We start from the raw sequence: 14973 nt of genomic DNA, 5'->3' as shown, positions 1-14973 counted from the left end.
TTCTTAGTTAAAACTTAAACTTTTAATAAATTTTGTTGTTTTGAATTTCTTATAAAAGGAAATGGCAGAGCTGTTAAAGAATTAATTCCACATCATGTAAAAATCGGTAAGTTGAACTTATTTTTAGTTTACTTATTTAAATGTGTTAGTTAATTTTAGTTTTACTTACTTTACATCTAATGATAATAATTAAGTTATATAGATTATTATTTTGTGTAAATATAGCATTAAAACGATAAATATAAAACTAGACAGAAACATTGACACAATTTAGTCTTGCAGAAAAACAGAGTTAAAATATTTTGTCTTGATTTTTAAATTTTTTTTTTTGCAAATGTTTTTCTAAATTTGTTATGTGATATTCTTAAAATAAATTTGTATTGTTACTAAAAATAATTTATTCATTAAGATAAAACAGCAAAAATATGTAGTTAGACTTAACGATTTTTAAAAAGATTAGATTAAAAAGTAACACTATTTAGTGTGTTTAAAATAATTTAATAGGTTATGGGTGTTTTAGCTAGCAACAAAAAGTGTTAAAAACTTTCAAATCATTTTTCTAAAATATATTCCCTCTTTTATTTTTATTGCAATTGCAAATTGTAAAGGTTTGATGTTTATTAAAATAAAGTTTGTTTATGTCTAAAGTTAGGTTAGACTTGAATTGTTTTTGATGGCTTTACTTTGGCTCATTATAAATTTTAAATCGCCTTTTTGTTTTTGAACTAAATAATCTAAGTATTTTACCATTTATTGATCTTATTGTTTTAGTGTAAGTATTTTCAAAATTACAGATTGAGCGTTTATTTTTTTAATCGCTTAATTTTTTTAAACTTAACAGGTAAAAGGGTTTATATTTATATTTACTTTTTTTAGGTTTTATACTTTATAGGTAGGATTTTAAATACGTTGTTAATATTTTTGAAGAAGCTTATTTAGCATAAACTGTATAATTTTATTTTCTACTTTGCAATGAAATTCTAAAGTAAATTAAATAAACAACGTTAATGTTAAAGTCAAAAGTTGTGGTGTAACTGTTAAATGAAGTAAAACATACAATCTTCTTTTATATTTAGATTAATTAGTTAAAAAAAATAATAAACGTGTTTTAAACCTTTTTGCATGTACTTGACAACTATACATAATTACAATAAGTTTTTTATGCTTTACCCATAATGTAAGGTTTAGCACAAAAATAACAGTTTGTAAGTAAAGAAAATTTTTGTTTAAATTAAACACTTAAGGATGTGTGTTTTATAAAACCAAATAAAGTAAAGGAAGTAGTGTCTCTCTTATTTCTCTTTACTAGTAACTTAACAACTGTAATAATTTGTTTGTAAGACCCTATCCTTAATTTTCCTTTAAGGTATATATATAAATATATATATATATATCTAAAAAATGGAACTAAATGGGCAATATTTATAAATATATACATGTATGTCCAATTTAAAGGCCTTTTAAATAAAAAACTCCTTTTTTGTGTGCAGTGAATTATCGCATGTACATTAGATGTTAGTGGGACCATACTAGTCAATTAAAAATTAATATTTTACAAAGAGAGAAATGCATGTAGTTTAAGACATATATTTATACATTCTTCCACAAATAATAATCTGGCGTGGTCATTTGCTTGAAAAAGTTATAAAATAAAACAATCGTTACACTACCACTTTTCTTTGTTTAATTTTTGTAACATTTTCTTGTTTACTGCAACATTTGAAAACTCCAAACCTTATAAAATAATAACAAATTCAGCATTTTTAATGCACAAACTAGTTTTTTGTTAAGATTTTAAACTTAACCTAGTGTTTGGTATGATAAAACTTTTGTTATCACAGCAAGTAAAGACTTTTCCATAAACTTTTGATCGAATTAGTATTAACAACCTTTTCATTTTAAGAACATCTTCCAGCGTATCCGGCAAGTTCAGGCTTTTTGTTTCAGGTAAAAATAGAAAAGAAAGTGCTGATAACATTACCGCTGATCCAAGAATTACATTCGATAGTACTTTATTGTTTTCTATATATAATTTCTTGGTTAATGACAAATGATTTTTTGTAAGAAAAAAACACATATACTTACCATTACTTATTATAAATGGAACAAGCAAAGTCCCTACTCTACAAAGAGCAGAACAATTGTTAAGAGCAGTTTGCCTTATACAAGTTGGGTATAATTCTCCAGTGTATAAATATATAACATAAAATCCTGTAGTTGCACACATGATTACGAACATTGTAAGTACTGTCACTGCGGTGCCACTCCCTAAAATTTAACTTGTTTAGTTAGTTCACGACCCTTATTGTATATTACATTAATTGTCATGTAAATATATAATTTAAAACATAAATTCAACATTTTATTTTACAAAGTAAATATTTTTGAGTTGTTTTTTTGTAGGCCTAAATTAAGTTACTTAAGAATATTAAGTTGTTTAATTGTCATTGCTGCATCAAAAAATAGTTTAGATAGTATTGTGTTAAATTCCTTAACAACTTACATGCACTTAGTGGTATTAATATCCATATTGCCATAGCCATAGTTCCTGCAACAGCAACATAACTTTTTCTTCTTCCAAGATGTTCTAATGCAATATAGGTAATTGTATGAGACACAAATTGGGTCAGGCCAGCAAAAAAGCAATTTAAAAAGCGGTTTCCACTTAAACTGTTTGTGTTTAAGGCTATCACATAAAAGGTTGTAGAAATTACTGTCCTAAAACATATATATCAAAGTGTTATAAATATGCAAAAAATATAGTATTTAAAGTGGATAGACTAAATCATATATATTTACCATCCAAAAAAGAGTGCCACTGTTTGAAGAACCATAACTGGGTGTTTTAATATTTTAAACCACATGCTCCAAATATTATCATGGTTTTGTTTTTCTTGGTATATAAATTGCTCTTTTGTTTCTTTCCTCTCTCCATTATAGTTTGACATTTTTGTAATAATTACATTCGCTTCAGTTTCTCTACCTATGCTATTTAACCAATGTGGAGATTCATCTATAAGCCTAAATTAAAATACAAAGTCAACTTGCATAGCTAGTTTAAGTTTCTTTTTTAAATTGTGTAATGGAAATTTACCAGTAATAAGAAATAAATGGCAACCCTGCAAGCCCGCCAACTCTTGTAAGCCACCTCCAATCTTGAATCAAATACCCAGCCAATGGGATTAGCATCCAGCTTGTAGCAAAAGCTAGGTGTAAGATAAAAGCAATTGCATTTCGATATTTTGTACGAGTCATTTCTAAACCTAAATAACAAAAAGTAAAGTGACTTTATAAATAAGCACTTGTAAAATTGTTGTCTCGGTAGTTATGTGAAATTGATAAAAGCCTACAAATTACTTAGAATTATTCCAACAGTGAAAAGGGTTATAGCTGCACAGCCTAGCACAAACATTAAAAGCAAGTAGATTGTGTAATTTGGTGTAAAACTAAATCCAATCAGGACAATATGTTGAACTGCTAATGAAGATAACAGACATGGTCTTCGGCCAAATCTAAAGTTTAAAAAAAATTGATTTAAAAAAAATTGATTTATAGCAATTTCAATAGTTTAGACAATTAATTTTGTTTATGATATATAAAAAATTAGAATTTAATTTTTAATGAACCTATCTGATACCCATCCTCCCATGAGACTACCAATCATTATTCCAAATAAAAAAGCAGTTGTTGCAAAAGTTCCCTTCCAATGTCCATCGCAAACCATTGAAAACTAAAAGTATATAATTTTCTCACAAAAAACTTACAAATAGTATTTAAAGCCTATTCAAAAGTTAAAGCTAAAACATCAATCTATGATAGAGCTTAATCTTGTGGTTTATATTGTCAGTATACTTACATCTCTTATGGCTGAATTTCCTCCTTGGTCAAAATAAAATGTGAACTCATTACATTTTACAGTTTTATTGTCCGAGGTCAAACTAGTAATATTGTATTCATATTTTAAGCATTTGCTTCTTTCCATTTTTCCTTTTGTATTTCTTTCCCTTGGAATAAAAAGGTCGAAAATATCTAAACTTTCATTTGACTTGCTAAATTTCTAAAAATATATTAAATTATAGTTACAGTAAGTATTCTCTTTGATTTTCATATTTCTTAAATCATTATTTTTTTATAAAATTATTAGAAATATATAAAACATTTATTCCTTACCCCGAATTCCTCAATTTCTTTGTTAACATTGCAGTGATATTCTGGAGTATACTGAGAAAACAATGTTAATATATACGGTAATGAAGCTGGTATGAAGGAGGCAACGAGTAAAACACACACTCTTATTTCGTATTTTGATAATCCTTGAAATATCATTATCTCTAATTTTTTCCCCAAAAAGACTAAAAAAATACTTCACATTACATTGTGATAAATTTGAATTATTGAAATATAATACACTTTTTTATGATGACTAGCATCACTTTAAATTTTAAATAAAGTTATTGAAATTTAATGTCGATTCTGTTTGTATCTGAATTTTATTTGTTCATTTCTTTTTAAAAATTAAAATAGAAACCCTTAAGCTGTTCCAAACTGTTGTCTTTTGTCGTTATTAACAACTAAACATTTTTAGGAAGTTGTTAGTCTGGTAAATTCTGGAAATGGAAGTACTAGCATTTCCTGTTACTGCCTTACTAATCTAAACGCTGAAAAAAAAAACAATTTTCAATACTATTTTTTAAGTGGCCACAACCATAATATTTTTTATGGATGTTTAATATAAGTAAAAGCATAATTGTGTAGTACTATTTGGCATTACATGATATACCATACTATTGAATTGATATTTAAAAAACATTCTAAGTTTTTGTTACTATATTGTACCTAGGTAATAATCTAATACTATTTTATAATTTTTATGTTACAAAAGTACTATTGAATTGTAATGTATTACTTTGAACTGTTAATAAAGGAGGGTAGGCTAGAATTAATACATTCTTGCAGTTTAGTGGTTTTAACTTTTTAAACATATGTTTTAGGAAAGAAAGTAAACTTTTTGGTAATTTCTTGTATTGTTATTGTAAATTAAAATGATATTCTGAGTACTAAAATGATAAACACTTTGGATTAAATTTCATTAGTTTTTTAAAATGCAAGTTCATTCTTTGGCTATTGTATACTTATTATATATATTTTTTGTTAAACAATTTAAATAAAAATTTGATGGTTTTGGTAGTTTTTAACTTTTGCATAAAAAACATTTCTATAACGTATTTGCCCTGTTAAATATACAAAACACATTTAAAAAAAAAAATAATGTTGTTTAATTAACTTAAGTAACAATTTCAAAAAAGAAAAAAAAAGAGTTATATATGTGTTTTAGAAAAGCTATAAATGTTCTAACGATGTCTCCTTTTACAAAAATCTACAACTCAACGTTAAATTCTTTATTTTTTCCCCTGAATTTCTTGAATATTTTAAATCTATAAACAAAAATAAATAAATGTGTAATGTACTTTTTTGGTATAAAACAAACAAATACTTTACCGCGCATAAATTTAAAATTTTAAATCAGTTTAATTTTTATTTGACGTAGAAGAGTTCAATCCTAATATAAATAAATTTGGCAAGTTTAGTTTTTATCATATAATGTTACCTTTTCATGTTTACTACGTCCTCTATTGTATCTGGAAGATTTAGTTTGCTAGTTTTTGGGAAAAATAGGAAAGAGAGCGCAGATAGCAAGGCTACTGTTCCCAAAACCATAGATGATGCTAATTTGCTTCCCTCTTAAAACATAAAACTAATTTATAAAACATATTTTAAAAAAAAATTTTGGATTTTTTAAGTTTTTATTATATGAATTGCTGAAGACGTTGTGTGTTAGCCTTTAAAGTAGCTTCATGTATTGTACGTTTATAATTATTGTACGTTTACAATTGAGCAAATCGAAAAAATATATCAAGACCAAGGTTTAGAAAATCTGTAATAATTGTTCTAAAACAGAACTTGGTTAAAAGTTTGTAAAAGTTTTTACATGTAAATACATAGCCTGTTTTCTTAAAACACACATTTTGTAGAACTAAAAGTTAAGTAACAAACCAAAGTCCATTAACATGGGTGCTAACATTGCTCCAATGCGAGAAAAGGCACCTGCATTAGTTAGTGCCGTTTGCCTTATACATGTTGGATAAAGCTCCCCAGTATAGACATATAAAACGTAAAAGGAAACAGTTGCTCCCATCATTTCGATCATTGTTATTACGGTAACAGCTGTTTCGTTCCCTACAACATATTTGATAAAAATATGAAATCCTTAACATTTTTGGTATAAAATTCTATGTTATAAAAATGAATGTATGCAGTTAAAACATATGTTAACTAACGTATTTACATAGACTTAGTGGCACTGCTATCATAATAGCAATGCTCATAGTTCCTGTAAAGAAAACGTAGCTATTTCTTCTACCAAGACGTTCTAAAGCTAAGTAGGAAACTCCGTAGGAAAAAAATTGTGTTAATGCACCGTAGAAGCAATTGAGAAACCGATCTCCGGCTAGACTGTTTGTGTTTAGTGTCGTTGCATAATACATCATGGTTACCATAGCCCTATAATATAAGCATCTATTTTAAAAAGTTCATGAATAGTAAAACATATTGCGTGGTTCAGACATTTTTATGTTAATTTATATCAGCAATTGTTTTATTACATAGAACGTAAAAAACATATATACAACATTAATCTTACCACCCGATAAAGAGAGTAAAAGTTTGAAGAGCGATAACTGGTTGTTTAAGTATTTTAAACCACATGCTCCACAGGTTTTCTTTGTTCGGCTCTTCGCTTATTAAAAACATTTCTTTGGATTCTCCATCGTCTCCGTTGTATTTGGATATTTTTTCAATGATAGCCTTCGCCTCGGCTTTTCTGCCGACGCTATTTAACCAACGTGGAGATTCGTCTAGCAACCTGGATAAAAATTGTTTAACTATAAAACAAAGCAAACACGACTAAGTCCTTCCAAAAAGCGACTCAATAATATTGTACGATTGACAACGCAAACTATTAAGGAAATTTTTTACTGATAATTCGCACTTACTTAGGCCTAAGTTCTATCACTTACCAGATAAAGGGAATGTAAAGGAGTCCAACTAGTCCGGTAACTTTAGCATACCACCTCCAATCCTGAAAGAAATAACCAACTACAGGAGTTAACATGTAGCCTATGGCATAGCCAACATGTAAAACAGTATTCAACTTATTGCGATTTTTAACTGCAGTCAGCTCCACACCTAAACGTAAATCGAAGTGTTAGTTATTTTCATACAATTTTTACACTTTTAGTATGCAAATGTCTTACCAAGAATGGTGGCTGCAGCAAAGTTCATCGTTGATCCCCAGCCCATTAAAAACAATAGAATTGTGTAAAATGTAAAGTTTGATGAAAAACCGATACAAAATGACGTCAAAAATTGTACTCCTGTAGTAATTAGAAAACAGGGAAGCCTTCCAAACCTAAGTAGTGTAGTTGTTTACTCCTGAACAGCTTAACAGTAAGTATTGCCAGCCTTAAATTATTTTTTTGTCGTTTATTTATTACCTATCTGACATCCATCCTCCAACTAATCCCCCAATCATTTTTCCAAAAAAGTAAGCTGTTGTTGCAAAAGTTTTCTTCCATTTTCCATCACATACCATTGAAAACTAAGGCAAGAAAAAATTTAACATACAAGTTAATTAAAATGTATCGTATACTTTTTACTTATGCAAAAATCTAGTATGTTATATTTTTGAATATTCAAGTTTATGTTTTAAGAAAATACAATTACTTAAAATGCAACCTACATCCTTTATTGCTGAATTGGTTCCTTCATTGAAATAAAAAGTGTAGCTGCTACATTTTATGATGTTCCTGGAAACGTTATGGCTTGAATAGTTCTCGGTATAATTGTATTTTAAACATTTGCTTCGTTCCAATTTTCCGAAGTCCACTTTTTGATAAGGAATAAATAAATCTAAGTTGCTTTCGTCATATGTTGCATTGGTTAGTTCCTGAAATTTTGAAAATTTGCGATTTAAAGCTTAGATATGAAAAATAAATACCGTATTTCACCTGGTTAGTTAAAGATTCGTTGTCAACGTTGCAGTGATATTCCGGTGTAAATTGTGTGAATAATGTTATCAAAACTGTAAACGCATTTGGTAATACTAACAGAAATAGTAGAACATATATTCTTTTCTCGTATCTTGTTAAATTTTTTAATGGATTAAACATTTTAAACTCCAAAAATACTGAAAAATGTAATTATAATAACTGCGTGAGCACAATATTTTTACGCATTAGCTAAGATAAAATATGACAGCAAAATTTTGTTGATTCTCCTCATAACTAATTCAAAAAATAACTTTCTTCAAAATATTGTAAAATTTCTTTCTGTCTAGAAAGCATGACATCTTAGAAAATAACTTTGAAATTGTAAAATAGTTGATAATTTGCCAAAGATCTTGACAATTTTTAGCATTTTAGCGTCAACATAAACACACTGGGTTTATAAACGGAAATGGTGAAAATTCGAACAGGAAATTAAATGCTTGTGTAATTTCTTCGAAATATATGCAATTTATATTTTCTTTCGGGCAAACGTGAACTTTTATAATTTGGACCTGCAGCGAGGTGTAGTGGTAAGAACACTTGCTACACCACACATAAGGCCGTGGGTTCAATCCCCATTGATCTTATGCTGTAGCGCCCTTGAGTAAAGCGCTATAAACGGTATGAACTCCTGCTGAGCCAGCGCTTAATCATCAACATAATTATCGGGCAATTATAATCTATAATATCCCAAACTGCCACAGGCAACTCGGGACTGGGTCGGAGTAACTGATGTTACTTTATGTTTAAGTCGCGCATTCGACTTTCCCACATCAAGGATAAAAATATATACAAAAAAAATAATGAAAATATTGAAACCATATTCTTTTTTTAATTAATACTAGGCTAAATACCTGAGAATAATTTAAACAGTTGTGTTGGTATAACAATTTAATTTCGATTTGCGATAGATAAGTTACAAGATTTTTGGGCATTACCGCACGCTGACTTTTTTGTGTAATACAATTTAAATTCGAAGTATTTTTGCCTGGCCTATTACCTAGTTCATCCCAATTTTAAAGGATTTCATGCCAAAAGAATACGCCTAAGCAATCATGTGAAATAAAAACCGGCTTAACATTTTATAATGCCCCTGAAAACGTTATAGGTTAAAATGTTTTTTGCATGCTTGAATATACATTTGCTACATTCCAACTATCCAAAATTACTTTTCAATAGGGATTGAACGGCCCAGATATAGAAAATAATAAATATCTAATTTACCTGGTAAGCTATAGTTTCGTTGTCAACGTTGCAATGATATTCTGGCGTAAAATTCGTAAATAATGTTGTCAAAATTGCAAACGAATTTGGCAATACTGACAAAAATAGTAGAATATATATTTTCTTTTCGTACCTTGTAAAACTTTTTAATGGATTATACATTATAAACTGCAATAATACCACACAACTTTTTAACGCATTAGTTGAGGTTAAATATGACAGCTAAATAACGTTTATTCCTCCCTATAAAAAGCCTAACATTTATTTTTATTAAAAGAACGTAACACATCGGAAAGTAACCTAACAAATGAAAAATTTGTACTTAGTTTATAATTTGTTACAAAATTTGACTTTTTTCGGCATTTCAACGGAAAGATTAATTCATTGGAAATGTGTCACTTATTAATATTAACACGCTGGGTTTATAGAACGGAAATGGTAAAAAATGCTGGAATTCAATGCTGGCCTAAGAACTGTAATTTAAGCGCAATTCATATTTCTTGGTAGGCAAACAAGGACTTTTATAATAAGATATATCGTAACAGTATTTTGTATGTTTACTTAGTTTCCAAAATGCACGAGAACATTTAAAACAATTGTGCCGGTATTAACATTTAAATACACTTCTTAGCCGTTTTCTCTTTTAAACAATTTCTGCTTGTGCTTACGATACGATAAGAGACAAGAGACAAAAACTTTTATGCATACCACTTGTGCTAACTTTGTTTTTTTTCTGTATTAATAACCTTAAATTCAGAGTAACTTTTTGCCCGGTCTATCACCTACACTATCCAAGTTGTAAGTTAATTTAGCCTAAAGAATGCACCTAAGCATTCATGCGGAATAAATACATACTTTTTGTGATATGTAATTTTATAATAAGGTTGTAGAATTAATCTTGTTAAGCTACAATTTTTGATGATTTTTAGTGTTAATTTACGCAAAACGAAACTAACTACCGTTTTCACGAGCGGCAACAAGAAAACCTAAAGCATCAGGCAAAAGTAATTCCTCTCCAAAAAAAACAAATTTTTCTTAATTCAATTGCCCAACTGTAGAAATTTTGAAATTTCTAATACGAGCACTCTATATGTAAATTCGTAGCGTTATTTCTTAAGGCGTTCAGTCAAGTTTTTTTGAATAATCGTTGTTTTTTCTTGGTAAATTTGTTGTAATTTACCGTCTGCGCGTGAGCGCTTACTGTATATTTTGTTTTAATCATTTTTGAAAGGAATTAAATTAAAATTATAAAAAAATTAAAGCGGCCAATAAAAAGTCGACAGACGAATTAAGATGTATGTACCCGCCTCGTTCAGCAACATAGTTTTTTATATTGGTTTATAATGTCCCGTGTATTGCTTTAGAAAAGAAAAGTTATTTTTGCAAGGGAAATTTTCATATGTCAATTAAATAAAACGCTATTTCATATGTATTTTTTATCTAAATGTGACTATAGCATTACTTTTTTTTCAAACGGCAATTTCGTCACATATTGGGTCGTAATTTATATGGACAAGTGACAATATTTATTCATGGTCATTAACGACGTGAAAATGACTTTTCTGTCTTTGTATAGCCTGTAGTTAAACAACATAACGAAAGTGATGGACGTATAATTGATTTGGAAATGATATTTTTAATCTTAGTCCTTTGTGAAAATATTTATAATCTTGTATAAAATATATTTACTCTTTGTAAAATAATAATAAAATAAAATGAGCAAACCTAAATTCAATATTTGTTGTTAAAAGAATTTATTTTTTCTAAACTTAAAAACCGAACATCATTAAATAAAATTTATTATCAGCGGTAAAATATATTACGACTGTAACAGATTGACCATAAATTGTAAAATATTTTAATGTTCAATACCAAGTAAAAATCATTAAAAAAAGTAACAATGGTTTGTGATATATTTAATTTTACAAAATAAAAACAAAATTTTTTTAATCTAATATTTTAAATGAAGGAAAGAATGTAATACTTATTGTAGAAATAATAAATAAAATTAATTAAAATGTTAAGAATTTCTATTTCAAGTAAATAAATAAAAATATATTTGCTGTTTCTGAGCAAAGTTTATGATTATGTTTACAGCAAAAGTTAAATAGTAGGCAGAATAGCAATAAAACAAGTGTTCTCCATATTTACTCATTAACATACATAAAAGTCATATAGTACCTAGAGGTAACAGTATAAAAAAAACTAGGATTTTACTTTTTAACAGTTTGTGTTGTAGGTTATGTAACTAATTTTTTTTTATTTAAATATAACAACATTTAATTTTTAGAAATCTTTTTTAAAATTTAAAAACCTTTTTTTTAACTTTAAAATTAAAAAACATTAAATATAATACTTAAAAAAACTGGCCCATGATAAATTAAAATGGCAACAATTATTTTAATATTAATGTTGTATTGTCACACTTTGATAATAACAAAGGCACAAGGTAAAGTATGAATAGGGATGGTATAATTAACTTTTATCTAAATGTAATGCTATTACTTTTTATTTTATGTGATTAATCTACTTTATGTAGATGCAAATGCAGTGATTGTCCACAATGATAAAACTATTAGTTTCTACAACGATTCTACTTTGAGCCTAACTTATTCCGAAGCTGAACAAAGATGTCGAGAAAATGGAGAAACTTTGTTAATGATTAAAGATTCAGCTATTCAACAAATTGTTGTGCAACAATTACGGGAATGGGAAAGTGCAGCTCAGGATACAATAGATGATGTTGGTAACATAAATGCAGTTGGTTACTGGATTGGCGCAAATGGGACTGTGATTAAAAGTGGTGATGTGTACACATCATATGACTGGAACTGGGTTGATGGTACACCATTACCACAACCTGGTACAAGTACTAATGATAATTATGAAAATTGGCATGGTACAAATCCTGATAACAACCCAGGTTATCTTCGAATAAGATCACTGGATACAATTGGTACTCATGAAAATTTAATTGGTGGTTGGGTGGATTGGCCAGATGAAAGTTATCCTGGGTATATTTGTCAACAAAGTGAGATTAGTTGATATTCCCGGACTTAATATAATAAATAAAAATTCGAATGCTAAGTATTTCTTTTTTTGGTATTACAATTTTTTAATGTACTTTTTTTTTAATATATAAAGGTTAGTAAAATTGTTTTTTAGCAGGTTCTTGTACCAGTGATTCATGCGAAAATGGTGGAACTTGTTTGGTTAATACTGATTTGACTACAAGGTGTCATTGCTTACCTGAGTATAATGGACAAACATGTACTGAAGGTTTGTTATGTAAAACAATATGTTTGGGTTCTGTAAAAGAAATATTTAAGCTAATAATATACTACAGTATTGTGTGGTTCAGATGGTGTTCTATGTTGCATACTTATTTTTAATATATAATTTATGTCATAACAGTTGTTCTATTTTTAGCCTGTAAAATTTAAATGAGTATTGCCAATAGACTTGAGTATGTTTGAATTAGTTTTTTTTATTAAACTAGTTTAGTAAATTTATTTTGAAAAAAAAAAAGTTTTTTAACGACAAATGTGCATAAAAATATTTTACACAACTTATTAAAAAGTATTTATTTAAATTTACTTTTAGCTATAAAATGTATTATGCAACTAAATGACAAGTAAATTTTAAATTAATTTTAGGCCCAGCAGCCGTTGTTTTACTTAATGGCTATAACATCACATTCTACAACATAACAGCTCGAATAACTCAACTTGAAGCAAATGAAAGATGTGGTAGAAATGAAGGTGAATTGTTGATCATAAGAGATGAACAAACTCAACGAATTGTTAATGAACAATTATGGGAATGGGAACCTTATGTTGATGATAGTCTTAGTTGGCAATCTGGTTACTGGGTTGGTGCAAGTGGTAATGCAACACCATATAACTGGCAATGGGGTGATGGTACTGATATACCAAGAAAAGGTGCAGCTGGTGGTGATGGTTATCAAAACTGGTTTGACAATCCAAATGACAACCCAGGATATCTTAGAGTTAGATCACTAGATAAAAGTGGAGGTAATAATTATGGGCTTGGAAGTTGGTATGATAATCCGTTACATCAAACTGCTTATGGTTACATTTGCCAAGAAATAAGTAGGTTATTTTGATAAATATTATTTATGTCATAAAAATGTGTTTAATTTTAAGTTTGTTTTACAATTTTAATACTGATAGTTAAATAATTAACTATTAACTTTGGTAATTTTAGATAAATGTACTAATTTTAGATAAATGTACTATTCAACCTTGTTTAAATAACGGAAATTGTTCTAATAATGACATTAGTAACAATTTTACTTGTACATGTCCAGTTGGTTTCGATGGTGAATTTTGTCAAATTGGTAAGTAAATAATATTCTAGTAATTTAAATTGAAAAAGTTTAGAAGTAAAGAATTTATGTAGTTTTAGCTTAATTTTTTTAATTTGATATGTGATTGTTAAATTCTTTATTTAAACATGTGTAACTAAGTTTAAACATTTATTTTTTTACAATTTATTTAAATTTAAAATAAATTAATTTTTTGATGCTGTTAAATATGAATATATGTGCAGGTCAACTTAAATAACAAAGATTATATTTAATTTTAAAATAACTTAGAAATATAACATATTTATTTCTTCTATAATATAACTACCTTTACTTTAGATTTATGTGATCCAAACCCATGTCAATTTAATGGAAATTGTAGTCATGGATATAATAATGTTAGCCTTGGCTTTATTTGTTCCTGCCCAAGTGGATTTAGTGGTAGTACATGTGAAAATGGTAAATCAATTATTTTAAGTTTTTAATATTGCCCAAATATTGTTTTTTGTCAAGTAGTTAAACATGTTTACCAATTTTTTTTTACTTCAACCATTTTTCTAACCTTAGATTCATGTGATCCTGACTTATGTGAAAATAATGGAACTTGTATTCGAGATAATGATGGGTTAAACTTTACTTGTAGTTGTCCTAATGGATATAGTGGACACACATGCCACATTGGTATAATTATTTAACTGTATTTTACATATTATTTAGTTAACTTTTAAAAAACACGCCAAGTAAAACTCTCAATTTTGTAATAGGCTTTTAGGGGTTAAAATGGTTTAATAAATTTTTTTATTTTTAGATCCATGCTTACCCAACTTATGTCAAAATAATGGAATGTGTATTCAAGATAATGATGGGTTAAACTTTATTTGTAGTTGTCTAGATGGATATAGTGGGTTCTTATGTGAAATTGGTTTGTAAAAATAAAAAAAATTAAATTGTTAATTAAATTTGTTAATGAAAATTACGTTAGTTTTTCTCATTAAGGTGGTGTAAAAACAGTCTTAATTGTGTTTTGCAATATTATATTTGGTAAACAATTTTAAACTGGACTGATGTTTAATTTAGTTTAGGCATTTTTATATTAAAAAAATTTGTTTTTTTGCATCTAACTTTTTAATTTCAATAAATTTTAGGTAAAAATCATGTTTAATATTATTTTAAAATTTTTCTTCGAACATTCTTTAATGAACTTTTAATTAAAGATCCCTGTACAAATCAATGTACAAGTGAAGGAGCAATAGGATGTACAGTGACTGATGACAACTTGGATTATAATTGTAGTTGTAAAGATGGTTATTATGATAA

General features: G+C 27.7%; 2 protein-coding genes across 2 annotated transcripts; both read right to left on the bottom strand.

Annotated features, from left to right (window-relative positions):
• Positions 1-1786: 1786 nt before the first annotated feature.
• On the bottom strand, positions 1787-3724 carry LOC145741607 (organic cation transporter protein-like). The gene is made up of 7 exons (XM_082559218.1): positions 3627-3724; positions 3358-3512; positions 3095-3263; positions 2800-3021; positions 2504-2718; positions 2086-2268; positions 1787-2022 (listed from the first exon to the last, which is right to left on the bottom strand). Exons 1-7 carry the CDS (start codon positions 3722-3724, stop codon positions 1787-1789), a joined length of 1278 nt encoding a protein of 425 aa, XP_082415344.1.
• A 1653-nt stretch (positions 3725-5377) lies between these two features.
• On the bottom strand, positions 5378-8228 carry LOC145741597 (organic cation/carnitine transporter 2-like). Its single transcript, XM_082559206.1, has 10 exons — positions 8067-8228; positions 7799-8005; positions 7554-7657; positions 7314-7468; positions 7077-7245; positions 6701-6922; positions 6347-6561; positions 6055-6237; positions 5609-5741; positions 5378-5435 (listed from the first exon to the last, which is right to left on the bottom strand). Exons 1-10 carry the CDS (start codon positions 8226-8228, stop codon positions 5378-5380), a joined length of 1608 nt encoding a protein of 535 aa, XP_082415332.1.
• Positions 8229-14973: the final 6745 nt, after the last annotated feature.

This window comes from Corella eumyota, chromosome 1 (genome assembly GCF_963082875.1).
Source record: "Corella eumyota chromosome 1, kaCorEumy4.1, whole genome shotgun sequence".
In the NCBI taxonomy this organism is placed as follows: Eukaryota; Metazoa; Chordata; class Ascidiacea; order Phlebobranchia; family Corellidae; genus Corella; species Corella eumyota.
The sequence above is the reverse complement of the archived record's forward strand: the minus strand, read 5'-3'. Positions and strand labels throughout refer to the sequence as shown.